This window comes from Oxyura jamaicensis, chromosome 3 (genome assembly GCF_011077185.1).
Source record: "Oxyura jamaicensis isolate SHBP4307 breed ruddy duck chromosome 3, BPBGC_Ojam_1.0, whole genome shotgun sequence".
NCBI lineage: Eukaryota > Metazoa > Chordata > Aves > Anseriformes > Anatidae > Oxyura > Oxyura jamaicensis.
In genome coordinates this window covers 57,547,400-57,574,659 of record NC_048895.1, presented here as the reverse complement: position 1 = coordinate 57,574,659, position 27,260 = coordinate 57,547,400, and the positions used below count along the sequence as shown (strand labels likewise).

The 27,260-nt window shown below is 41.1% G+C and overlaps 1 protein-coding gene across 8 annotated transcripts in view; it reads right to left on the bottom strand.

The window, feature by feature from the left end:
* Positions 1–27,260, bottom strand: part of NHSL1 (NHS like 1) — a 169,003-nt gene that overhangs the window by 124,232 nt on the left and 17,511 nt on the right. The window contains exon 1 of one of the 8 annotated variants that reach the window (XM_035321052.1): positions 17,040–17,088. The exons of the other annotated variants lie outside the window; for them this stretch is intronic. Coding sequence (XP_035176943.1) covers positions 17,040–17,076 — 37 coding nt within the window. The 5' untranslated portion in view covers positions 17,077–17,088. Of the gene's footprint in view, positions 1–17,039; positions 17,089–27,260 lie in introns of those variants that run through there. 8 annotated transcript variants of the gene reach the window in all.

Sequence of the window (27,260 nt, the reverse complement as noted above, 5' to 3'; positions counted from 1 at the left end):
GAAGTGTTCATTGTTGTGTGGTGGTGGTTTTTGGTTTTGGTTGGTTGATTGTTTTTGCTAGTCTTAGTCTGCAGTCTCTGTGCGTTTACTGGTATAAGGAAGTTTAAGTTTTTCATATTCTCACCTGTGCTTCCAAGATTCATTACATCAAAGTCCCTTGCAGCTTCATCACTTTCTACTCCCTACATTTTTAATGAAGATAAATCAGTGAATAAATACATTCATTTAAAGCCAAGAATATTCAGGTTTCTCTACGGCAGCAGACCTTGTGTATTGTGTAGGCTTTGACAATCCTTTTTTAACTGACTTCATTTTCGGATGAAAAAGCAAGCTTAGTCAGAACAGCAAGGACAACTTGTTCTTTTAAAGCTTGAAAGCATGCTCAACTTCTGTTTAGTCAGCTAAATGTCAAAAATATATCCCTTTATTTAAATCTACCTGTAATAGGCATGGACCAGCAAAACACACCTATTATTTCCAAACATAAAACCTAATGTACACAGATGCAAAATTAGTTCTTTCACAACAAATGACTAAATCCAGAAATGTCCCTGCTGACACCTGTGCTAAGAGATGGAAATCGGCATCTTTTCCCCAAGTCCTCCTCAGCTCCAACACATGGGAATCCCATCAGACAAACTCATATCAGATTTGCTAACTCACAAAATGTTCACAGCAAACACTACCTGCTGCATCCTCTGCTGAACACCTCCAAGTAGCTCAGCTCTCCATACAGGAACCTGAACCTTCTCTGTCCTTCCTAACACGGGGGCTTCATGGTATGAGCAAGTTCTGCTGTTTAAGCTATCCGCCCCACTGCATCCCTTTATTCAAATGAACCCAAGTCAATCTCATTCATGTCTTTCCCCTGCTGCCTGTATATTTTTATCCTCGCAGATAAGGGTACCTCTGTTACTCACATCAGTCACTCATTGACTCTCCCTGCTCCTCCTGGCCCCGCTCTGAGCCTCAAGCATTACTATTTTACTGCGCACTCACCAGGCTCGTGTTGCACCACGACGTGCCAGGTAAGCACTCGTCTCGTTTCACAGCTGAAGACACATGCAGAAAAAGAGCTTATCGACTTGTTCAAACTTGGGGCAAATAAAGACTCTAGTCAACCATCAGCTAACTGTGAACAAAAACACAGTAAAGGAGAAGAACTATTTAAGACACACTGGTATGACTCTGCTACTGAAATTTGAAATTGATATAGAATTATCTTTATGTTTAGTAAACTAGTGTTTTGAAAGCACTCCTTAAGACCAACTTTCATCACATGTGCTACTAAAGCAGATTTTATATATACAAATAAGGTTGTGAAGGGTTGACATCGGAGCTTTTGAATATCTACCAATGTAAGAATAAAGGGAGAAAAAAAAGCCTCTAATTCTTCACACTACCATTCCTTCCATTTACATTGTACTATTAAGCTGTATCACTGGGAAAAAAAAAGAGCAGAAATCTACTTACCAAAAGGGTAATCCCTTGCTTTATATACCCAGAAACAGATAGGGAGATTAAACTACATATTATATTTGATATGAAAAAGAATTAAAGAAAAAAAAATAAAAAGAAACTGGTAGCAGATCTAATTTCACACTCAGGGGATTACAATGTAAGAATACGCACGCATTCTTCACTGACAAGAGCACTGTGCACTGCTCTGTAGATTGCCGCCACTCTCAGGATTTAAAAGATTTAATGTTCTGCCTCGTTACTTCACAGCATGCAAAAGTTGGGAGCTCACTGGAATAGCAAGCAGCTTAGCAGGGAAGAAAAACGCAAGCAAAGGGTCTCATCAGAGTCAAGGGATCCTGATAGACCTTCTTTGACAGCATTTTACTGTGCTTAAATTGCGGAAAATAAAAAACAGTGCTTCTGTTCCCTTAACTGCCTAATCAAAGTGCTATACCCATTGTTCCAAAACCAGACTGTACACATCCTATTTTTACTTAACCTAGTAAAAATAAACTTGAAACTACCCCCCTGCTTCAAAAGCAACAAAGACTTGCAAGGGCAAAACCGGAAACAATTTACTAGTAATGGTGCTTATACCTGAACAGGGGCTGTTTCTCCACCTGGACCTTCATGAGTGTACACTTCACAAACACATGCTTTTTGTGTGCTAAGGTGGACCATGGCTTCTCCCCGAAGAATAATAATTAGGGCGAAGCATCTCTGCAAGCCGCAGCGATTTCTCCCTTTTCTCCCCCGTGCAGTCAGGCAGGAGCAGTCCCGCGGGGCAGATGACAGCACCACAATAGCTGATCCCAACAGCTGACCTTCTGAGCCAGGAAATGTGCTCTGAAAATGCAATATTTATTCTAAGGGGATGAGACTCCTGAGAAAACAGAAAGGCCCCGTAATTAGTCCTCAGGACAAGGAGGTAGCTCGTTCTCCTAGGAAATCAAATCTGGTGTATTGGGTCTAGCTCACACAAAACAAGCTTTTTTGTTAAGCAAATATCTAAACACCTGGAAATTTTGGAGATGCATATATAACTTCAATGAAAAACAACTTCAAACAACTGAATTTTGTATTCAAGGTGCCTTCTAAATCCTCAGGTAACGCTGAAAACTTTGTGTCAATTTTTACACCTTTAACAATAAATAAATAATAATAATCTTGGGGAAGGTTTTGTTCCTCTTGTTGTGTTCAGGGCCTGAGGAGAATGTGGAAACCCACTCAGCTCACAGCCCTCCCTCCTTTAGAAGCAGGGGTAGAGCAAGGACCAGGCCCACAAGCACACAGCAAGCACCACAGGCTCCCCCTTCTTACACACCCACATGCAGAGATCTGCCCCAGCACACTTCTTCCCATTTTCATCCCTGAAGAAGCCAACCTGGGCTGGGAAGAGCTCACCCCAAAAGGAGAGGGCACAGCTGCTCCTCAGGGAACATGCGCAGGAACAAAAGTGCGTTTGGGGTTGTTCTTCTTGAAAACATTCAGCCTGTTAGCGGGGAGCCAGCAGCCAAGGGTACATTGTCCTGAGCAACCCCAAGTGCATATAAGGAATAGGTTATGCTAACTGTATTTACTTTTTTTAAAGTATGTGTAAACAGCAGTAGGGTCTGAAACTATGCACAGAAACGTTCAAACCTGCAGCAAGTCCATCACACATAACCTCAGCCCACAGCCTCACTTCACAAAGCATCTGTAGTACGCTGGCTTGAGCAATGTCTGTATTAGCTCAGTGGCTCACAGGTATGCAGAAAGGATCTGAAAATGACGAAGAAAGCCTGCCCCTTTTCCTTTTTTTTTTTTTTTTTTCAAGACGGATCAGTTCCCGGAGCCAGCTCGGGACAAGCTGTCACTGCTACAGGCGGCAGCAGGGCCGGCTTGCAGCAGGTGAGGCAGCAAGGGGAGGGCAGCTGACACCACCTGACCTTTCTGCATTTTTCCAAGCACTGTGTAAGGGCACAGAGACAGAAAAAGGAACTGCACGCACCGCAGCTTTTGGAGAGAAACCAGGGAAGCAAAAGGCAGGCAGAACTGAGGAAGAAACAAAACAGGATTGATTCCCTCAGCCAGTCTAGCTGATGCAAAGTTGGAAATACCAAGCCTGATTTTATGTCACATATGAAAATGTTTGTAGAAGGTATAGCAGGGAATGTAAGAACTAATTGCTTTGGAAAGAACATTGATAGGCAAGATGACAGTAAGGACTGGAGGCCAGCAGCAAACAGGAAGAGGTGATTTGCAAAAGAAAGATATTTGAATAAAAAAGTATTTTGAACTAAGAAGTGTATTATTAAGTAAAGGAAACATAATACGTGTTTTTACCAAGTAGAGCACAGGTATAAATGATGTTATGAAATAGCTGCTACTTGCAGGAAATTATTACAGCCATACAATACAGTGTTTCATTTTGAAGGCTTACAGGATTTAAACTGGACTGGATAGACAAAACAGAGTGTTACGCATTATTTAAGTAGCACTCATCTTAGAAGGATATTATGTTTATAGCCTGATGCTGCTTACACATAACGAAGTCTAATTACAGCCTAACAAGCACACCCACGAACTTCAGTAAGACTAGTCAGAAACAAGGCAGACTCCACCGTAAGTCAGGTTTGGCAGCTTCCTGATGAAGTTCTCCAGAGGAAACAAACCATTCGGCTAGTTAATAGAGGAAACTATTTAACACGGAAACCAAGCAGAAGTGATGCAACTTGCTCACCAATGCCGCAGTCGCTGTCAAAGCTGGGAGGAGGACTTGGGAGCTTCGTGGGTTCCATGTACATGCATGAGGCCATCAGATCTCCACATGGCCAACTAGCACCTTCAGGAGATCTTTAATTTTGTTGTTTTTTTTTATGGTTTTGAGAAAAGGTTCCTGAAGTTTCCTGGGTTTATTATACTGGTAATTGCACGGGGAGTTGACTAATATATAGGTCACTGTCTTCTACCAGAGGAACGTACGTTTTTGCAGCTGTAATAAAATGCAGGAAGACAATAAAGGAAAATCAACTAAACACAACTCAGGACTAGAAATGTGGCTGTTGTTTTCACGCTCCACCTCCCACCACGTGGCAAATCAGTTTCGTGTATCTGCTTGGCATACTACCACGCACACCAAAGATAGCCATCCAGCTGATATCTCTGCTTCAAAAGACCAAGTAGTCACTGCCACCACCATCAGCCTAGATAGCGGCGTCACCCCAAGACATAGCATGCAGGGCGCTCCGCTCCACTCCCCAAAACACACTCTGCATTCCCTGACCACAACCCCAAACCTGCTCAAAGCACCGTGATTAAGCCAGGCCAAACAACGGAGCGGCTGGGAGCGGCCTGTTGCTGAATGTCACCACCAAGATCGCTGCAAGCTACCGACATGGCCTGTGAGGAGCTGGCTGAGAAGCTACGCTGCCAGTAGTGTGGGGTCTAGGAGGTGGTGAGACATCACGGGAAAGCGGTGCCAAAATGACTAAATGTGGATTACTTCCTACATAACTTCGGGGTTCTTTATTTATATGAAGTGAAATTCATGTTGTGACCGAACATGGATTTGGTTACACTGAATGAAAGACTTGAAGTATTTGTATCTGGACTGTAACCTTGTGATGGAGCCAGCACATTCACATTTCACATGTCATTTCCATCCCTCCCTCTTTCACTTCCCCCATTTCCACCCGCCCTAGAGCTACAAATGAAGCTCCCAGTGAGCATGGCTGCTTCTCACCGCCGCCACGAGGATGGAGAGTCCCGGCCTGGTGGGCTCCCTGCTGCCGGCCCTGCCCCGCTGTGCTCCAGGCCGGCTCCTGTCAGCAGAGAGCTAATGTAAGCACAATTAATACAGCCTGGTCACACAGCCTGAGTTCAGCACCCAGTTAGTCTACACGCAACATCTCTGGTGCCTGTCAGACACGGCCAGGCTTTCCGAAACTGCAGAGGGTCGCGGGGCATGCCGAGCCTGCCTACACTAGAGTGATGGTGATCTGTAGGGTAAAATCTGCCTCACGTTCATCACGAACCACCTATAATTTGCTGTAACAGCTGAAGAATGGCTTGGATAAAGAGAATACACACAGCGGCTGTGTTCTTGAGTTATCGCAATATCAGTGGTCTTAAAATAGACAGGGAGGCCAAATATCTGTATTTTTGAAAAATAACCAAAAAATACTTTGTGGGGGAAAGGTGAGAGCAGAGCCCGACATGCACCTCCACCAACAGACTACAGTTTATGTCTCTCTGGTCAAAACTTCAAACAAACTAAATGATGTTCATTTGATCTACCAGAAAAATGCTTCTGAGACGGCTTTTGAAACAGCTTTAAAGTCCTTTTGGCAGTTCTGCAACGCTGGCTTGTTCCAAGCAGTAAGCCAAGGGGAAGTTGCAATCATGCATATTCAAAAGGCAATGAAGCCTAACATGACAAGACAATATTGGATATGTACGAACTGGTGAATCAGACATTTTTCGCCTCCCTCTCTCTCTTCTACCAGCTGAAAAGCCAAACCAATCCCGCCGCTTTGAAACTGTGATATTCAGATCGGAGGTGTAAAAGCAGACTTGGCCTGATCTTTAACAAGAATTTCTACATAGCTTTTGTATGCAAGCGAAGGGCATGCTAAAGGCCCTTGGGTCCTGTTTCCTTTCTTCTTGATTTTATCTTGCTTCATTCAAGTTACTCTGCATGACTTTACACAATTTAGCTGTTTCAAGCATCAAAAACACAGGAGGAATCACACCACCAGCAACTCTTAGGGCTAAGGCCACCTCTCTTATGTGGCAATCTCAGCAATGTTGCAGGTATGGCCTCGCTGCTCCTCAGTGAGCTGCAAGGAGAAGAAGGAAAAAAAAAAGAAAAGGAGAAACAGAGCAGGGTGGCCATTGTGTCACTGTATCCCTTTGTATCCCTTTTTTAGGATGCAGTCCTAAGGAAAAGCTCTCAGGTTCATATATCAGCAGGGACAACCAGTTTGGATTACTTCCTCACTCAAGAGGAAGGACTTCAAAAAGCGCACACAACTGGTTCTCAAGCTCTTCAAAGAGATCCAGACACAGGAAGATACCAGACTGCAATGTATTCAAAACGCAGTAATAACACTGTCAGCTTCTGCCACCTTCTCACATTAGAAATGTATCTGCAACCTACCCCAGCAGCTAACTGAGATAAAGAACAAAACAGTACAGCCAGCCCACAGAACGGGGAAGCCGAGCAGAGGGAGGATACAGGCTCCCAAAGTATTTAAATTGAATTATTTTGGTCAGCTACTGCACAGCAGATTTTAAAGACTAACGTGGAGGGGCAGAGACCACAATGAAGTAGAAAAATGCATACTTCCATCAGTGTTGTCAGACGCTCTCTTCAACTTGTACCAGTGTTTCCCAGATGAAGACAGAAAAAGCAAAGGAAGCTACAGAGAGGTTGCAAAGTTTCCAAGCAGAAAAAAAAGGAAAATAAGCAGGTAAGTGTCTCAAAGATACAGCTTCAAAAGGAATTGACAATGCCAGCACCAATAACCAGAGAGACGTCCTGTGTAAACCCATCTGTATTTGAATGTCGTACTTTTCCTGTAGCCTACAAATGAATCAAAGGATATTTCATACCTCAAGGAAAGGGAAGAGGTCTGAATGAAGCAGGAAAAAGAAAATCAGCATGAGTGTGCCAGAAGGACAGCCTGACTGCTGCACAGACGTGCTGTAAGCTCAGGACGTGATTTCATGCACTGGAGCCTTCCATGGCTGTGTTTGTTTAGGATGCTGCTGCCTGCCCTACAGCGATGCCAGGACGACTGTTTACACAGCCACACTGAGGATCAGATCTGGCTTCACCAAATGAAACAAAAACCACAAAGCATGGTTGTTGTGGTGTTTTTCTTTTTTTCTCCCTCTCTCTCCCCCCGCCTTTACATTTTTAAGTGAGATCAGTTCCCTGATCGGGGTCACAGAAGAACTGCAAGGTTGTGCTGGAACAACTGCGAGCGTGGGGTGGGAACAAGGGATATGAATTCATCTTGTAAAAACACGGTTTAAGCCAGTTCTCCCTGCCAGAGAGAGATTTATCTAGGCTTAGAGGAATTTATAAATGAGCAAGTAAAGCCCAGCCACATAAGCCTTTCTGGAGACAAAGCTACATCTTATGCAGTACGGCATCATCTATCTGACACACATTTTCAAGACATGAATAAACAACACCACATTTAGAAGATGCTGACTCCCTGTCACTGACAACGTATGCTGTCATGAGACTGCAGAAGAGTCCCTTATAGCGTGAGCGTAAAACACGACCTGCCTGCTGAAGTCACCGCCTGTGGCTGGCACTCCCGAGCTGTAATCCAGATTTTAGGTCACGAAGGGACAAATTGTGAAATCGCAGCCCAGGAGAGGTGACTGCCTGTCACCTGCACTCTGTGAACATCAGCACGCAGGAAAACGCACGTAGGAAAGCTTCACTTGCAAAATCAAGTAGTGTAGTTTTCTAGTGAATGTAACATTCAAATAAGGCTCTGAATTCAAGGAGAAAAATAAGTTACTATAACACTTTTTGGTGTTATAATCAGGGTTCTGACTGCGGAAAATGCCTGTTGATTTCCTTTATTCCATATCAGTTCCAAATACCTTGAACCCAATTTACTCCAACTTTTAAAAAGATAAAATTTCTCATTTGTTTGCATTATTCACATTCTCTACATTTTGTTTCATTCACACATTCACAGCTGTTTAAAGGAGAATGGATCTGAGAATGCTATGTATTGAACTCTCACTTGGAAGGCCAACAATATCCATGCCCCCAAAAAGACAAAAAAAAAATAAAAGAGAAAAAAGCATCACTTTTAATAAGACAAATTCCTTTCCATCTTTTCAAGTGCTGGATTTCTGTTCTCCTGGGGTCTCGCTCCTCTTCAGAGTTACCACAGCAGACTTGAACAGATCTTTTCCACCACTAGAGTGACAAAACATTCAGATGTTAACTCTTGCCCTGAAAAAGTCTTCTGTGGAATGTGGAATGTGAAAGAAGCCTCACGTGAAAGAAACGTCACGTGTGCAACAAGTATGCGGAGAAAAGCAGCAAGAGTCATAGGTTTGATTAATTACTATAAAGGGAGATTTTGTAGAATAAAGTAACCATATATAAAACTAATGTGCACAGAAAGAATACTTTGAAATACGTAACAGAGCTTATTTTATTCCCCACCTCCAATCAAACTTCACCATTATTTTATAGAAGGAAAGCTAACTTGTGTCTTTTATTAGCACAGAAACAAAATTCATAGATGTATCTATGCATTTTCATAACCATATTCTACTTACTTTTATAAATAAATAATATGGAAAATCAGTATATGCACACCTGAAAGTTTAACCAAACAGCAACTCCAAGAAGTGGCTTAACCAAACCTAGCACTAACATGCAGAAGCTTTTAGCTCACTCAAAACCTAAGTTGAGAAGCTTGATTTTTAGTTCCTTGGGTCTCTCTCAAAGCCAACTCCTGGCACTACACCATAGCACACAGATTAAAAAAAAATCATTAAGAATTGGAAGCACATCCTAAGCATGTTTAAATGCTTAAGGGTGCTTAAATGTGAAAACTGGTGCAAGTAGTCAAACTTGCACAAATATATTTTATCAACCCTCCCAGCCACCTTCCCAAGGTTTATATTTATTTCATTTCACTACTATTTTCTTATTTAAGTATTTCATGGAAGGCTGCAAAACAAGCTGATTACATTCTTCTAATACTGCGTTTCCTTGGGCTCTGACAATAGTGAGAGGAGCTGTGGCTCTTTGGCATTACCAGCACATAAATACACTGTGGGTGCTGCAAGAAACTCGTGCTGCTTGTAAAAACTTCTGAGTGCATGGGGTGTATTATTTTCTGTACAATTGCTGTACTTCTGCAGGAGGATGCATTTTACCTAAATCTAACAAAACTGTTTATAGAGGTTGCATACAAAAGGAAGATAGCAGTGAGATTTTTTGCCTGCTTCTCAGAATGTCATCACTGACACAGTGCCCTGTCTATCTGCCTATCCTGTCAGCATTAGAAAATACCCTATATTGTGAGGATGCAGACTTCACATGCTCAATCAAAAGTGACATATATAACAAACACATGCAGATAAAGCCACCATTTCTAACTTCAGAGGTGCTGGTGTTTGGACTTTTTCCGCACTATTTTTGCTGGGTATGTGGCCTTTTGCTGCCTTATCTTGAAATGTTGCAAACAAATTGGAATCTTGACAGGACTTTTCTATAGATGAAGAATTACATAAATAATGCCAGAGAAATGCAGACTTACTAGAAAAAATAAAAATAAATAAAAAATCCTCAAACTCAAAAATTGCCTTCAGAAAGTTAAGAAAATTTGTATTTCTTACGTATTTTACAGAGTGCAAGAGGAAGAGTATTTGAGGTGTACTTTGGGAAAGTGTATCTTTTAGAGTGAAAAACATTTTTTTGTTTTATAATTTTCAACTGTCAAAGAGCTTTCTAAGAGAGCTGAGGGGCTGAGACGTGTGTTACTGAGAGCTGTGGCTGGAGTGGCAGGAGCTGACCAAGTGGCCCCAGAGACTTTGGTCTGTAAAGGCATGGTATGAAACAGACTCCGGCAGAAGAGAAGAACAGGTTACCTGAATTTTGCATCCTGATCTTAATTTGGAGCTTATGTTCATTTTGAAATTAGCCCCACCTCTTTCCTTTAATGTTGGTGCCAGAACTCCTGCCTTCCACCTGCACCACTCCCATTAAAACCTCCCTCCCCTTGTTTACAGTAAGGGACTTCAGACTGAGCTGTACAAACACACAGGAAGAAACAACATTTTCTCCAGACATCTACAGCCTTAAGAGAAAATAAAACAACTAGGGATAACAAAAGAAATGGAAACAGAGAAACATACACATGCAGCTTCATAGTACTATTAAAAGCAAGGGTAGCTGGAATGGAGCCTATGGATTTATACTGTTTATTTTGAGTTACAAGATACAAATAAAATACTGCAGCTTAAGCAACTATTTCCTTACTCACTAGACTCAGGTATGCATTAAGCCTCTATATATTTAAATGAGGAATAATACTGTATGTATCAGTCAGCAAAAGCTCATGCATGCAGTATGAAATGAAGGAAAAATACAACACCAAGCAAGTCAGGGAAAGGCAAGCAATGACAGCGTTTCAATTGGCAAGGACAGTAGCAACTAAGCAGTAACTTCATGGACAAGCAACATACACTACTGAGAACATGGGTCAAAGAGCTTGAGCATCAGGAGGTAGCAAAGCTTTGGAGAACAGGCTAAGAGCAAATATTCGGGAAGCTTGACGTGCCCACTGCCTCCTGCAGCAGGGCAAGCAGTGGTGAGAGTGCTGCTCAGCAAGAGTACCCGACCAGCAGCTCTACTTTCCCTTAGGCCAGACAGAGGGAATATAAGGGAGGGAAGACAGAGAACCAGAAACTTGGCTATCCAGCCAAAGCTTACTCTTTTTAAAATCCTTGACAGTCTAATATAACCAAAAGGTTCCTGGACGTTCATCTGTAAATCCCACTGCGTAATACATTAAGCACCTGCACACGGCAGTAAAGTGGTCAAAGATGTAAAAGGTTAGGCACATGCTAATTGCAAAATAGGAAAATAATAAATATGGACAGACTTAATGCTTTTACGGAAGTCAGAAGCCTTCTGGAGAGGGCAAGTTTCCAAGAGTCACAATGATATCTGTTTTAAATTTTTACTGTCTTGCAGTTTATTATAATTCATTGTGGTTTAGAAGAATTTGTGTAAAAATGGAAACAGGTTACAGAGAAGTGAACTATTTCTCAATTTCCAAAAAGAGCATGAAAATATTCTGCCTTATTTACATCTTTATTGCATAAAACCTCAAAGTAGATTGAGGGTGAATTTTTTAAATGTTAAAATTTAAAAGTTTAATGATAAAGCACTAGACAGATAAGCTTTGGAAAACCCGGCTGCCAGGGCACTAGCCTGCAGCAGAGGGCTCGAGGCAGGACCTTGCTCAGCTCTGTGGTGGTTCCTTTCTCAGAGACACCAAAACTCACCTCAGGTTTCTGACAGATTTGTAGCAGTTGGTAAAAATCAGACAAGTGAAGTTGTTACTATCTGTAACAGCCCACCCTGTCCCAAGGCAAACGTAGCTAATCTGCACATGAATTGGCTCTGGCACAAATGCAATTTTCCTTCCAGATACCAGAGTCTGTTTACCTTACTGTATGCCCTGTGTAGATTCCTGCACGCGAGCGAGTGGGACAGCTTGCCAATTGTAGCCTCCCTGTGAACCACTGTTTTCAACTTTCCTATCATTTCCCATCACAGAGCCAGCCACCAGCACGAGGAAACAGCTGCACCAGCCCCGCCGCTGAACTGTGTGGGAACACGCGCCTCCAGCTCGGCTCTGGCAGCACGGACCTTGGCCAAACTCTCCTTGTCGCTGCGCCCCACAGCTCAGCACAACAAAATCCCTAACTACATTCCAGATGCTCTAAATTTGCATCTTGAGACCTGAAGAGCTACTTGGTAAAATCTGAGCCAGAATCTTGAAGGCTACTTGATTCTGCCACCAACTTTCTCTTGCACTTCTTTCAGCAGTACCCCTTCTGCTAAAATGTACTTGCACCTCCTTCTATTTTGGTAATATTCACTTTGAATCTGCTCTAATCCACACTCAATGTCTGTTTGAGTAACATGCAAACAACGTGATACGTTAACTTTTATATTTGATTTCAACCTTACCTATGAACACTTAAATTCACCCAAGAGAAAGAGAAATGAAAACCTCTAGTAAGACTAGAACTTTGAACAACACAACTAAATACAGCAGCAAGTTATAAACACAAGACTATTGCCAAAACCAACTTCCAAAATATTTGTTAACCCCAAAGCAACTTCCAGTGTTCTTCTGAGGCCAACCTATTTGTACAGACTACCAAGCACACAAAAATGTCAGTCTTGGTTGTGGTGTTGCATTATTACCACAAGTTCAACACCACACCAAAATTTAGAATTTACCAAAACACCAGTAAAATTTTCGTATGTTCAGCATTACTTATAATAGGGATGTGTTACCAAGATTTATGCCAAACTTGCATTGATTTCAATGGCACAGCGAGTGATTTCAAGACAGATGATGGCATACCCGACAAACACAAATACGAAACGGTATGAAGTTCTGTATGGGAAATCTGAATATCAGCAAGCTCTCAATCTTCAATTTATTGTTTTCACCAACCCAGTTCCAGGCCTAATTTGAAAGCATTAGTTTGGTTGAAGAGCTCATCTAGTAGAACAAGTCACACTTTGTTGGTTCTTGCCCAGGGGATAGGTGTGTTTTTGAAATTATACTCTCACACACTAGGAATAAAGAGGGATAGGTTGGGAAAAGAAAATCGTGATGGAGCTGGGCTCCAATTTAACTGGAGACAGTGGAAGAGAAAATACAGACAAGGTATTAGCATGCCTGTTTTTTTTTTTTCACACCATGAGGTATCAGAAAAAAACATTCCTGCAAATATAACCCTTAAAATATTTTAAATGCACTTTACTGTTGTAGAATATCCTATTTCATTACTCCTTCATCACTCTCTAACCTTATGAACCTGTGCAAGTTCCTGAACAACCTTTGTATTTTGTAAGTATATTTTCTGTTTGGTTAGTATCTTCTCTAGAAAAGGCAGATTTTATGTTAAAGCTACAAAATTTAATCCTCATTAGAGGATTAAACCACCATCAGAAGTACTTAAAAAAAAATCCTGAAAATTTCTGGATAATGCAGCTCTCAAGGAAAATCACTGCAATTGTAGTGTCATTGTTAGTTTTGAGCAGATTAATTAGAATTCACAAGAAGGCACCAGGTTAATAGCTCTGGAGAAACTTGTCTACTTTTGTTCCATTTTGATCTGTAAAAATGTCTGAATTTTTCTATTAGAAATTCAGATCCTGTCTACGCTGGAAGTTCAAGAGTTTGCAAAATCATGACACTGCAAGAGTAGCAAAACCAAGACTACAGAAGCCAACACAACGGATGCCAGAAAGTTCTCCTAAAAATTTCTGAGTTTCACAAGGGATATACTAATACACTGGGTGAAGAAAAATTGTGCTTCTTTCACTGTTAAAATTAAAGTCTTACCATATGTCATTCACGAAAGGGAAGAAAGATCAGAGTTGACATTTTTGGTATTTCTAAATGTGCAGAAGGAGGTAAGTAGAAGGAAAACAGTGACTTTCCAACTCTACCTTTTCATTCCACAACGTAAGATGATTAAAAAATAAGTAAGTGACAAACTATTGTTCCTTCACAGCTAACAAAGCAGATGCATCAGCTGTCTCTGTATGGCACAGCACTCTATATAGATAATGCCACTGTCCGTACAGTACTGTGCTACAATACAGTGAAGAGTTTTGCTTGGTTGGACCAGTTATTATATACACGCTTCTCCTTTCCTCACTTCTGAGGAGGGAGGGAAAGACATCAAGCTGCTTATGTTAGCAGGAAAACATGTTTAAAACTTTAATGCCTATTTTTAAAAGTCTTCACATTCGTTTGTCTTGTCAAGAGTGTGTAAATTTATGCTAACTACAGAGGTGCCTTGGAAATATGAGTGACGTGGCCATCTGCAATACAACTGAGATCAAAGATTTCATTTATTACCAGAAACATCACACTGCAATAACCTTAAATTCCAAACAATATGCACTTGATGACACCTAGATCTATTTCATTCAGTTTTCTCACAAGTTTTTACATAGTTTTTAAGAAATAACAGAACTAACTTGACAGTGGACAGAAAACAGAGCTTCACTCATTTTTGTCAGCAGGTAAGCAAGATTGTTTCATGTATTAATCACAGAAAGGATCAGGCCTATCTGCAGTGCACACAAGACACAAGGCCCTCAAGGGATACTGCTTCTGAGTTGCCCACAGGCAAGTTAGCAGGACCTGCAAAACGTCATAAAAGTCTTAGATTTCAGCCCTGGCCTGTCTGATCCCAATATTTTCTTTCTTGTTGTAAATGTTCAGATGGAAAGAAGAGAACTGATAAAAACTTCTGTTACATCTCCGTAGTTCAGTTTACCTTTGCACTACCTTAGCTTGATGCTACTTTTCCTTTGCCTGTCCATTTTGAAACAAGGGACAAACCCATGGAAAAATAATTCAGGTTCTATATAAAAATCTGCATTATTGTATTCCCAAATATAAGACTATTAGATATTTAATTTAATAAGAAAGTCTATAGACAAATACATAAGCAACTTGACTGTAGTTTACTTGAGCTCTTCAATCACACAAGCAGCATCTCTACATCCAATGTTTCAGCTCCCTCAGTTCCTCGGCCACCTACTGCCTTGGAATTTAGCACCTCCAGGCAATACACAAAGTCCTGGTCTTCCCTAACCAAATTATTATTTTTTTTTAAAAAAAGGGCAGTTTTACTTGCATACCTATTAACATCAAAAAATAGTGATCTATCACACACTGTTTTTGAGATGTCACTTCAGCCTACACAAAATGAGGAGGGGCGCATTCATACATTCACGCTCTTCCAAAATAAATACAAATCTAGAACTTCTCCCAGTGGGTAACGCCAATTTAAAAACAATCAGGAAAAGCTTTATAAACTAGCAGTGAACAAAAGATGTTTTTGATGTTGTTATTAAACAGATACTGACACAGCAGACTTAGCAGGGCATTGTATTCCCCTTGACCAGCTACCGCCAGCTTCAGCAAATGGAAAAGCCAGCATGACAATTCAATCACAATTTTTTTCTGTTTCAGTTCAAAGTGCCAGGCTGATACACTTCTGCCAGATAAGAAGCAGGTAGAGTCACTCTGCCAGAACCAAAATAACTGGGGGGAGGATGAAGGCGAAAACGAGGAGCAAATGTGATTTCTGCACTGGCTGCCTGCAAAGTGCCAAGCCCTCTCCTGTGACAGCCACCTGTGCCCATGTGCTCCTTGCTTAATTAGCTTAGAGTTAGAGACTGTGCTGCAAGTACACGGTGGTTTTCCAAAGCCCCATTTATTCTGACAAGATTAAAAAGTTAACAGTGACACAAAGTAATTTTAGCAAATGTATGAGACGGGACATAGCACATACAATTGCTAGGTAATAATTAAATACTTTATATAAAACCTAGGAGGAGAATAATCGACACCAGCAATCAGATGTTTAATTCTGATTAATTCCCTTAACTGGGAGCAAAGGAGAGCCTATTTCCATCATGCCGTGCCCAGCTATCCCCTGCCCTTGCTGCTGATGCCTCTCCCCGCCTTGTCCTTCCTGACTACCTGCCCTGATACATACATCAGGATCTGGCTCTCCATTTCTGATGTGGCCTCAAAAGCTTTCCCCACACTCAGGTGGCCAGCGACATCTAGGACTGCTCTTTCTCCCCTGCTGCCTCATCTGCCTCTCTGCTGTTTTATTTTTAAGAGAGCCATATGAAAAATCAGCACGACAATGAATCAGGGCCAAGCCACTAATCAGAAACCATTCACAATTAATTTCCTTTAAAATGTAAAATATAAACGTGCACAGTAGTAAGAAGAACAAAAACTCTCCAACGTCAAAATGAAAAACTTTTTAACTTTTTTTCTTTTTGCTTTTCTTTTTTTTTTAAGTTTGTTGAGTTAAAAAATGTAAAGAGAGAGTACACAAAAGAGAGAGAAAAACAGAAAGAAAAGATTAAGTGTGGGCTTTCCACTGCAGAAGTTATGCAGATACACATACCTGAGATAAAATATCAGGTACATATATGCCTTAAAAACTTTCAAAAAAGCATAAAAATCTTTTAAGGATCTTATTTTTTACACCACTTAAGTCTTAATCCTGCAAAGGCTTTCATATTTGACAGACCATGTGCATAGTTTGAGTGATGCAAAATAAGAAAGATTATACAGATTTGTAGAATCATGCCCTAAAAATTGCATTAACTCCTTAAACACAAACAAGAATTCTAAAAACATATCAGAAAGGCTTCTCTATCCGTCCTTGTTTTCATTACTTGACATGACACTACCTGAGCAGAAAAGTCCTTTATTAAACTGTAAGTGCAAAGAATACGTGATGTAGTACATGGGCTTTGTATCTAGCTCATCTTTGCCTTCAGGTTTTTGCGCAACCTTCTCCCTAAACTTTGCACTCTATGTACACCCATTGTTTCAGGCTTTTCTACATTTTTTTCCTATTTCGCCAAGAAAGACATTCCAAACTCCTTTTTCTAGCTCCTTCTCGGTTCTTGCTGTTTAGCCTTGAAGGGGCAATAAGGCCAGATTGAATAAAAGACCTTTATCCACAACCAACCACTGTTATAATCCTACATATTTATCTAATTTTTATGATTTCAGAAGTAGCAGAAGACAAAAATCATTCTTCCTTATCACAGCAATGTTCTACACACAGTTGTTTATGCCCACGGTTTGCTTGTTTTTTACATATTTACATCCATGGGATTTTTGCTGGTATTCAGAGTTCCAAACAGTACCGTGACCTCTTCCACATTTGATCACGGTCATAAAACATGTGCCGGGTTTAAATAAAATCAATATATCTAAAAGCAGTGACATAAGTAGAACACTCACGTTTACCATCCAGTTCAGAACAGTCTGTGTCCATCATCAGGAGCCAGCTGTGACAATACGAAGCATCTCGGAGCTCCAGCAAATGGGTTGCTCCAACCAAACACTTTGAATGCAGTTTTACAATGAAAATACGTTTTAAAAACAGAAAACCAACAGACAACAGCAAGCTGAATAGCAGATGGAAAGCGCTAGCAATTGCATTCTGCGGCACATGCTGCTGCAAATCACAATAGGCTATTCTACTGGTTCCTCAATGGGTGACCACAAGTTAAAACAACCTAGAAACAATAAATATAATGTTGGTGACTCACGCAGAATCATTAACCTGGTACACATTTATCAGGGATTTTAATCTCAATTTATATGACACCATTTGGTATCTAAAAGATCCAAAGAGCCTCTGAAACAACTTGCAGCAACTCATTATTAAAAACTTTCCAGACAAAACAGGAGTCCAAGGTCTCAAAGTTTAAAACCTACTTTAAAACTAACCAGTAAGTCAAAGGAATTGTTGCTGCAAAAGATTTTGCAGTAACAAAAAGGTAGAAATAAAAAAACAGTTTGGAATCATCAAATAAACCCTTAGCAGAATGAAACTGCTATATTCCCAGCATTTGTACCAGGCAAAAAACCCATGCAGATGGTTTATTCAGTATCGCTTTTTCTCCAACAGAAGAATCAATGTTGTCCATTTACATTAGAACAGCCAGACAAAATCGCTGTGTGTGACAATTTGCTGTAGCTAAAGAGAATTTGCAATGAGGGCTTGGAAGTTTTCATAGCAACACACAGTGTCCTTGTGTGCAGGAGGGATTAAAAAGGAGGCGCTTCCATCGCTCGCAGCCCCAAAACAGTCACAGGGCACAGCCCCAATGCCACATGCCTTGAGCTTTGTCCAGGCTCAGTCCAAAGCTTCCTTCTTCATCTTTCTTCAGATTTACTTTTTTATATTCTTTCTCTTGTCTAAACGTGCCACTTTGCTTCCCCCTCCCCATTTGAAGCCTCTAACTCAGGTCACTCAAATTCTTGCATGGACACAGGTTTGGGTTTGAACTGTATTGGTTTCGATCCCATTTCTCTCTTCAATTAGATGAATTCTAAATATATAAATATTTGTATATATATTTATATATTTAGAATTCATCTAAATGAAGTGCAGTTCCTACACTCTAATAAGCAATGATTGTGACTAATTTTGAACATACAAACATTACAGCTGAGTGACAAAAACTTATTTTACACTAACTTCACTGCTCTTATGCAACACAAAACTAAAAAATAAATTGAATAGAAAGCCTTTAACATAATAAATTGTTTCTGTTACCAATATGTATCCCAACGCATTTTACAAAAACAAATGCCTGCCAGTGAAGTCAAGAGATTGCGACAGCAATGGAAAGGTCCCTTGTAGGACTGCAGTTTTTATGACTGCCTATACCCTCTGAATGCTATGTAGATTAAGAAATGCAAACATGAAAGGCAGTACTGCAGTTTTCTAAAATTACTGTATCTGACTTGACAAGGGTGTATGGTCACGCACAGGTAGAGTCAAAGCACAGCTACCTCAGTGCCTTCCTGCTGTTCCTTGAGGGTCTGGAGAAAGCAGATAGCAGCAGGAAAACGCAGAGTACTTCAGCTAACTGCAGTGCTTATTACCAGGCAAAGCTTTTCCAGAACAGATGGAAAAACTCCACTATGCGTCTAGCTCTCGTTCGAGCTGGCATAACTCAAGAACTATAAATACGTGGTAATGATACCTGCAGTGAACGGTTAATGCCGGGTATCCTTTGCTAAGAAGGGAAGCCTTTTCACAGCTGCATGACAGGGGCAAAATGAAAGGAAAACTTATGAGAATTAACTATAAAGAGAATTAAATATGTAAGTGTACTGGAGATCAGAAATCTTACTTTACTGTATACTATGGAAGGGAAATGATTGAATGCCAGACCCTATGATGTCCCTGGAAAGAGACTGGGGGAAAAACAACTTCCCTAACATCAGGGACGCAGACAGTAGAAAAAAAATAACTCTGCAATAAATAAATAAATAAAGCCTTGGCTTTTAATTCAATAAATTAAATTTTAATAATTAAACGTGGCTAATTTATTTTGACATTTAATTTTATCCTTTAATAACATAAATAAGGCTACTGTTACCTAGAAAGCAGAATACGGCCAAAAAGCAGCCTGCCTTGAAGATTCAGCAAGGATGCTTGAATAATTTACTACCGTTAAGTCTTGCTATTATTTTCCATGCATGGAGTAGATTTTGCAGGATATATAGACAATCAATACCAGCAATATCACCTTTGTCACAAACAAACAAAAAACAGCCCACCAAGTTGGAGAAAGAAATGTGATGCTGTAGGTTTAGAGAACCATTCAGCCTATCATCAATTGTAACCATGTAGCCCGCCAGCCTACCACTGAGAGAAAAGAACAGGAATCAATTGCTCATCACCTACTACATTCCCTGTAGAAAAGGAAAATGCATCTACATGTCTTGACAGCGTCTGAAATTGTGTAACTAAAACTGACTCTGATATGTAGTTATCTAGATGAAGGAGATTTCCAGCAGGAAGGTACAATACCTCCACACTAGGAAGTACTTAAATTGTGAAAAATAAATGACCATACAAATTTCAGCCAGAAAAACCTATCCCTCGTTGCATCTCATTTATAGTGGTATAACATGTACAGCATCTTCCCTTTTTTTGAATAACAGGCATCACTTACAAACCTTAATGCATTTCATTTGTAACATTGCTTCCTGTTCCTGATAGGGAAAGGAAAATTCATGAGGCAAATATTTAGCTCCAGGCAACAGGCCAGTATAGCAACAGAAAGTTTTACACTTGTGCCAAGATTTCTTGGTTTCCTTTTAAAATGAAAATCGTGACAATTATCTTGATGCTTTCTGATGAATCAGATCTGTCTATATGAAAAAAAGACTTTTTTTTGTTTTGTTTTCAATACATTATTTTACAAGATTATTCACTTTCTTATTTTTTGAAAAAGCAACTTATGTACCAACCTAAAAGCTAATGTGCTTGTGTGAAAACATTTGTAACCCATCAAGCCACAGAGCTGTTCACACAGTAAACCCAAAATGCCAATTGAAAGAAAAGAGAATTTCACCAGGAAGATGAATTTAGAAGCACTTAATAAAGTTATTGTCTGCTCTGTTTAACACTTTCCAATCCACATGATGCATCTGACTGGCTTGTAGTGTCAATCCTTGATAATGTCAGCGTTTTAAAAACCATCTCACTACAAATTAAAGCTTCAATTGAACTTGGAAAAAAAAACAAACAAGTACTTCACATGCCATGCCCATGCTGTTTACTGCCACCGTTCTAAGATTTTGTCGATTCTTTTCCTCATCCATGCTTGATTTTTTCCAGGATCTTCTCAACATTGCTCTCTTAGTTACTGTTTTCCCACCAGAGGTGGGAAGTGGTAGATGATTCACTGGCAGGAACACGAACTCTGCTCAGTTTTCATCTCCTGCCTCACCTCTGTTCTCACAGTGAGCAGCAGTTTAAGAACAGCAAAGGTCATTCCAGCTTGCAAAAAGCACCAGCTCAACTCCAAATGCCTTTCTGAAGCTAAAATTATTCTGTGATTCTTCAGTTCGCAAGGACTCAAGAAACTAATGTGTTTCCAGTGTGCGTTGGTTCCCCTTGCTCTTGCAGCTCTTCCCCAGATGCCCGTGCCTGGCTGTCACAAACGCAGATCTCGACCTGACTGCTCCCACCGGCCACGCTGAATCCAAGAGCTCTGCGGGTACAAAAGTTCACAGCAGAAAGCAGCCTTTATGCTCAGGCAAGAACTTACCATTTTTTGGACTTCTGCCTCTCCCCGCTCTTCCCCTGCTGCAGGCGTGCCTTGTGCTCCCTAGCCCCGCGCTCTGCAGGCTGACAGAGCAGCAGACAGGCAGATGTGCAGATGTGTCTTGTTCAACTTAATGTCATGCACAGGGCCCAAAGCCCATAATGCACAAACCCCAGTCCCTTGGGCAGTCAAATTTCCCACTGCAGAATGACTGAAATGCATGACTGTCGGGCTGCGAGCAAAAGGGGAAAAAAAAAAAAAAAAAAAAAAAAGGTAGGCAAATAACTGCAGACAACTTGACAGAAAGCAGGGAAACCCTTGCTGTCAGGCAGCAGCTTCTCAGCTTTCAATCCACCTCCCCACCGCAGACACAACACATCTCCACCACCACTTGTTGCTTACACAGCACACAGAAACGTTATTTTCGGTGCAGGAGGAAAGTCTCTGAAACCAAATATTCTGCAGCTCTTCAACACGTGCTTGTAAATCTTCACAGTTTGTAAGTCCATCCCCAAAGGCAGAAGCCAGCCCTGAAGGAGCACGTCAAGCCCTTTTCCGAGGGAACCAGACGCTTTGCAAAGCTCCTGTCCACAACAGGCACCAAGACTGTTGACCACACCATGACTACGGATTTTGAAGCATGGCAAACTGTGACATTCACTGAAAAACCTGAAACAATCTGACTGCTAAAACAAACTGTTCATATATTATGAAAAAAAAAAAAAAAAAAAAAAAAAACAGAATGCATTTTCTATCTTATCCAATACATTACATTTTCCTAAATTTTCTCCTGTCTACACAGGAGAACCTACCACTCTACAAATAAATAGTGAAATTTATTTAACTGGTGTCTTAAAAAAAATTCCATGGCAGAAAGTCAGGAGATGTAAGAACTGAGTACAAAAACAGGACTCATGGCACTGGTTTCTGTAGTTTTCCCAGCCATTCACTACGATCTCCCAACCTGAATGTCCTGCCCTTAACAACACTGCTCATCTGTACCATACAGACACTGCTCACGTGATCCCAAACTTGAGACACTTGAAACAATTATTGAAGTAGGTTGTATTGAAGTATTGACACTTGAACCAGGTAATTTCAATGATCAGATCTTTATTCATGAGTTTGCTTTATTTTTCTGTGCATGCAGTATTAGTCCAACACTGCAAAAATATCCAGTAGCGAGCTTCCTTTTCATTGTAAAAGTTTCAATTGATTGTACACGATGAATCTGAATTCTACAAATAGATTGCAAATCAATTCTCTCGAGTCAGAAGCCCTTCCTTGGCAGAAGAGGAACCCTGTGTTCTTCTAAGCACACCCTGCAGAGATCTGTTGTGGTAAAAACCACTGTTCTCCCTCAGAAAATGCTTCATCTGAAGCTGTACAAGGTTTATGCCCAAAACCAATCTACCAGGAATTGTATGCAGGGATGAATATAAAAGGAAAAAAAAAAAAAAAAAGGAAGAAAAAAGAAAAAAACAAACAATACAGTCTCTTATTACTACTGCAGCATTATATTATTTGTGGCTGAGTTCTATTTCTGTTGGCTTTTAAGTGGACTCATGTCATATGGTTAAGTATAATTTCTATATTTGACCTCCCTTGAGATCACCAATTACAATTTTCTGGAGTTAGTGCATTTCACATAGCAACCAAAAGTGGAGAAAACATCCTCCAGCAAAGACAAGCTGCATGAGACTTCCACAGACAATGTACTGGAGAGGGCAGGGACCTTTTATTTTTTATTTTCTTCTCTTCTTTTCTTTTCTTCTTCTTTTCTTCTTCTCTGCTCTCAATCACATCCATTATTTTGTAGAACAGATTCAACCTATACTTTCATAAGAAGATGCAAATTCAGAAAAAAATGAACGGGTATTTCTCTCGAAACATACAGCAGCTATTACTGGGAAAGGCAATAAGCAAGGTTGGGCGTGCTGAAATAATCATTATTATATTTCAGTCTTGGGAAGTTGGTCCTTCAGAAGGATCTGGAAGCAAATGTTCCAGTGTGAACAGATTATATTCTGGTTTTACACTCTGCTGCAGGAACTTATACAACCTCAGGCACAATCAGGAACTGAGAGGGTAGCACAGAAATCCTCTGCTAGCAGGAGACATCCTCGGGCAGAGCAGAACATTTGCTTTTACTTAAATGTCACATTCTGAAGCCTAAACCAAAGACCTCTGACATACTGTGCGAGTACCAGGTCTGGTGCCGAGGACACCAATTCTCACTCACGCAAGCACGGCAGCTGACACACCGGCAGGCACCATCTCAAGCAGGCTCTAAACCTCTGCCAGTCCCTCTAATTCCATCCCCTGGCATTTTTCCTGCTTGTTTGAGAACAAACAAACAAATACACACACACACTCCCCTTCCTCCTCCCCCTTTTGCCACTTATATCTGCTCCCTTTTAGGCCCCCCGCTGCTGTCACCTTCCAGCACTCCCAGGCTGGCGCCCCGGTGCCGGACCGACCCCAGTGTTACTGACAGCTATCTCTGCTCCCACCTGGATGCCTCCTTCCCTTCAGGCTTCCTGCTGCTCCACCAGGGCCTCTGCCATGACCCCCCAGCTCTCTGCCTCCACAGGCTACCATCAAAGAGGAGCACAGAAGCCCCACACTCAGCTGAATTCAGCGTTACTGATAAAAAAGCGTGTCCTCGGTCCTCCCCCACTGCCCACTCCCCATGACTTAACTCTTGGGCAGCCAAAGGGAAGCGCAGGGCAGGGAACTGCCCCAGCAGAGGATGCACCAGCCTCCTCCTCCTCCTTCTCCTAGCTTACCTTTCAGCTGGATCACAAAACTCGGAGTCACAGCACAGACTTAGAAGGGATTACTAATTGTTGCAAGGCTGAAATAGGAAATGGAGAGAGGCCTTGGTTTCAACAGGAAGAACCAAAGGAATGCACTCTTCACTGAATTGTTCGATGCTTCCTATTAGCTCACTTGAATCAGATCTCTTAGTGAATGTAGGAACACAGGAAGAGTTTATCCCTGTTTCTGTGGAGGATCGTTGGTAGCGCTCTAATTAAAGTTCAAGACTTGTCAATCATACTCCAGTGCTCAACCAACTAGACAACACTGTCTACATACGCAAGTTTAAAAGAGAGAATGTATTCTCTTCTTACAAAATGCCACCAGTTGTACTTTTGACGTACCCAGGAAGCTACAGAGAAGGTCAAAAGCCTGAGCCCCCAAGCCAGAGTTCTTTGCATTTTGGTTCTGCACTGCAGCATGAGACTACTTACATGTTAAAAGACAAAAATACTTCTGTCAGTGAAACCTGTATCACTCTTCCTTCCACAGTAGTGGCTGTGGGCAGGCAACAAATGCATATCACAAAAGCAAGGGTTTTGACACAGTTTGACCAAGACCCAAATATTGGAACATTGGTTCATATCCAACACAAATCATTCAAGGTGAAAAACAGTATAATGGTAGCTAGCCAGTCATCTCAGCTTTCATGGAGGCAACATTTGATCAGCTTGCTCGCTGGTACTGTGACTATTAATTACAGATTGGCTGGTTATGGTAAATTCACACTTACCCAACAGAAGCCAAAAGATTTACTGAGCATTGATGACGCTGGTACCAAAAAAGTCCACATGATGCTGAAATCACAGAAATCCTAGGTCTAACTTGATTATTGATAAACTATAATCTAGGTTCTTAGGACCTATGTTATATATGACCAAGCATTAGGGACAAGGAATAAAACCACCATGAATTTTAAATGTTTCCTTTGAATGAATAGTTTTCTATTGGAGACATTAAAATCAAAGTAAAAACTTACCACAATGTTTGGATTCTGTCTTGGGGCTGATTTTGAGAAATGACTTCTTCACGTGGGTAGACAAAGTTCCAAAACATGATCATAACTCAGGCATCCCAGACAGACAACCCACGAGTGTCACCAGCTTGACAATCTTAAGGCAGTTTCCCAAACTTTTTAAGACTAGCATTAGAAATGAACACATGCATAGAGGTGGAATCAGGTAAAAACCAACAATATTGATGAGAAGCAACTAGGCAATAACTGTACACTGGGTGGTAAATAGCTACCCACCATCAATAGCAACACACCTGCTCATTCCAGCACATCTACTAGGTATCACACAGTGCTGAGAGCTAAATTGTACATGTAGCTGTGCTTACAAACACCATACAGGGCATGTGTGCGCAGCAATAACAAGCTCCCCACCCCAAGGAGAAATTCAAAAGCAGGCACCATGTGCACCTCACAAAAACAAAACAAACAAACAAAAAAGCATGACTGTTACAACCAGAACATTTCCAGAACACAAGAGCTTTTTAGGAAGCATCAATACTAAAGAGAAACGTATGGAACAAGGGAAAACAGGATAGAGATGTGCAAGTGTAGAGATGTGCAAGGGAAGAAAAAAGGAAAGGAAAAAAACAACCATCAAGCAGGAAGAGGAAACCTCATGTTAATGCAAAAGGAGATGAGAAACCAATGAATGTAAGAAGAGCTAGGCAGCGCTGAACACGGAGAAGAAGCCCTCCCATCCCAGCTGCTGGGGAAGCAGGGTTATGGGGAGCCCTAAAATCTCTGAGTTTCCAGCAAAACAAAAGAGAACAACCGAGGGGAAAAAAAAAAAAAAAAAAAAAAAAAAAAAAAAAAAGTGCAGACCTGTCTATTTGGACATTAGCACTAGTTTCTGGTTGCATGAAACACACCACTTATGAACAGCCTTCTAAAAAACCCTCTTCCATATCTATGAAAGCAGCTACAAAGAGGAAGGGGTAATACTGTGTCTCCTACATATTTAGGAGCTGGGAGGCATCTGTGTTGCTGTGCTCTGAACTCAACATCAGCTGCTTTCTGCCCCTGCCATGTAAGTCACAGACTGCTGTACCAGGCTGAGAAGTTCAGTGACTCAGGTTTTTCAAGACACTGGGCATTTTTAATCACTGAGTTGTAATGCAGACTAACACTGAGCAAAACTGGTTTAATTTGCATTTAATTGCAGCAGTAGATCAAGCTACACAGGTCTGGCATCAATTTCAATAGGTAAAACTAATGAATACTGAAGGTGTGTGAAAGAAACAGGAATTTCAGCTAAGAGAAAATTCCAGTCCATACAGACAAAGAAAAGAGACAGCAAGAGAGAGGGGATGTATAGAGAAACACGGGAAGCAAAGTTTTCCATTCTGGCATGCCAAAAATACTTGGCTATCTAGGTAAAGGAATTACATTTATAAACTACATGGAACTGAGAACCCAGAATTGGATACACAGAACCTTTTATTACTAACAGTTGGTATTATTATTAAAGACATGAAAAACATCAGTGGACTAAAGTAGAAAAAGTCCTGGAGCACTGACCAAACCTCACATTAACCGAAACCAACAAAGTGCCCTAACTCCTAAGCTACAAACCCTAGGAGGCTTCTTCTCTAATTTCATGTTTTCTGGTGCCATGACCTCAGCTTCAACAGGAGGGATAGGAAGTGCTGCTCTTCCACACCAGCCCAGCGTCTGAAGCTTGCGCATGCTAACAGGCTTCAGTCTGAAGAGACCACTAAATGAAAGCTACCTGTAGTTGTCCTTAGAGAATTAAAAAATCTAGGAGGGAGGTATCACCTGAGCTTAGGCCTTCAGGTTTAGCTTGCTTGGTAAGTTGCTGGACATCAAGTTGAAACGGCATGTCTTAACATCCTCCCAAGGACACAGTTATGCACATATGGTTTTATAGTAAGCAATGCCAGACAAAGAGTTCCTACCAGGTTCTTTTCACGGTTATCTCAGCTTGGCGTATTTCTCTGATCAACTACATGCTCCAGTGGCTGAAACTTGCTGAAAAGACACAGAAGCTGTCCTGAAACATAAGTCATCATAGATTGAAGTGTACTGCAGTTTCATGTAGAGCACCACTGCAACAGCTAAGCACACACACTGTACTTGGCTCTGTCACTCTTGCATCTTATCAGGCAAGGAAGGCCTATTCATATATTAGTGTGTTAAATAATTATTCTGTCTGGGAACAGGCAGCAATTGTATCCATCCTATTTTAGGTCAAAACAGTGAGAGCTGAAGTATGAAGCTATCTCCCAATCACGGCACAGATTCTGTTTGTTAGCGTTCTAAAAATCCCAACACAACCCCATCACCTTGTTGAAGGGAAGCTGCTGACACTAGCGCAGTGACAACTCCCAAGTTTGTCCCAGAGCACCTGGTGCCACCTCCCACAGCCTTGATTCAATGCACGCTCCAACCTCTGCATTGCTGGAGCGTCTCAGTGCTCGCTATGCCACTTCGCCTCCAAAAACAAAGTGAAAAGCCATCCAGAGAACAACCAGGTAACAGCCATGTCTTGGCAGGGGGAGATATCACAGGCTAAGGGATAAAAAAAGAAAACCC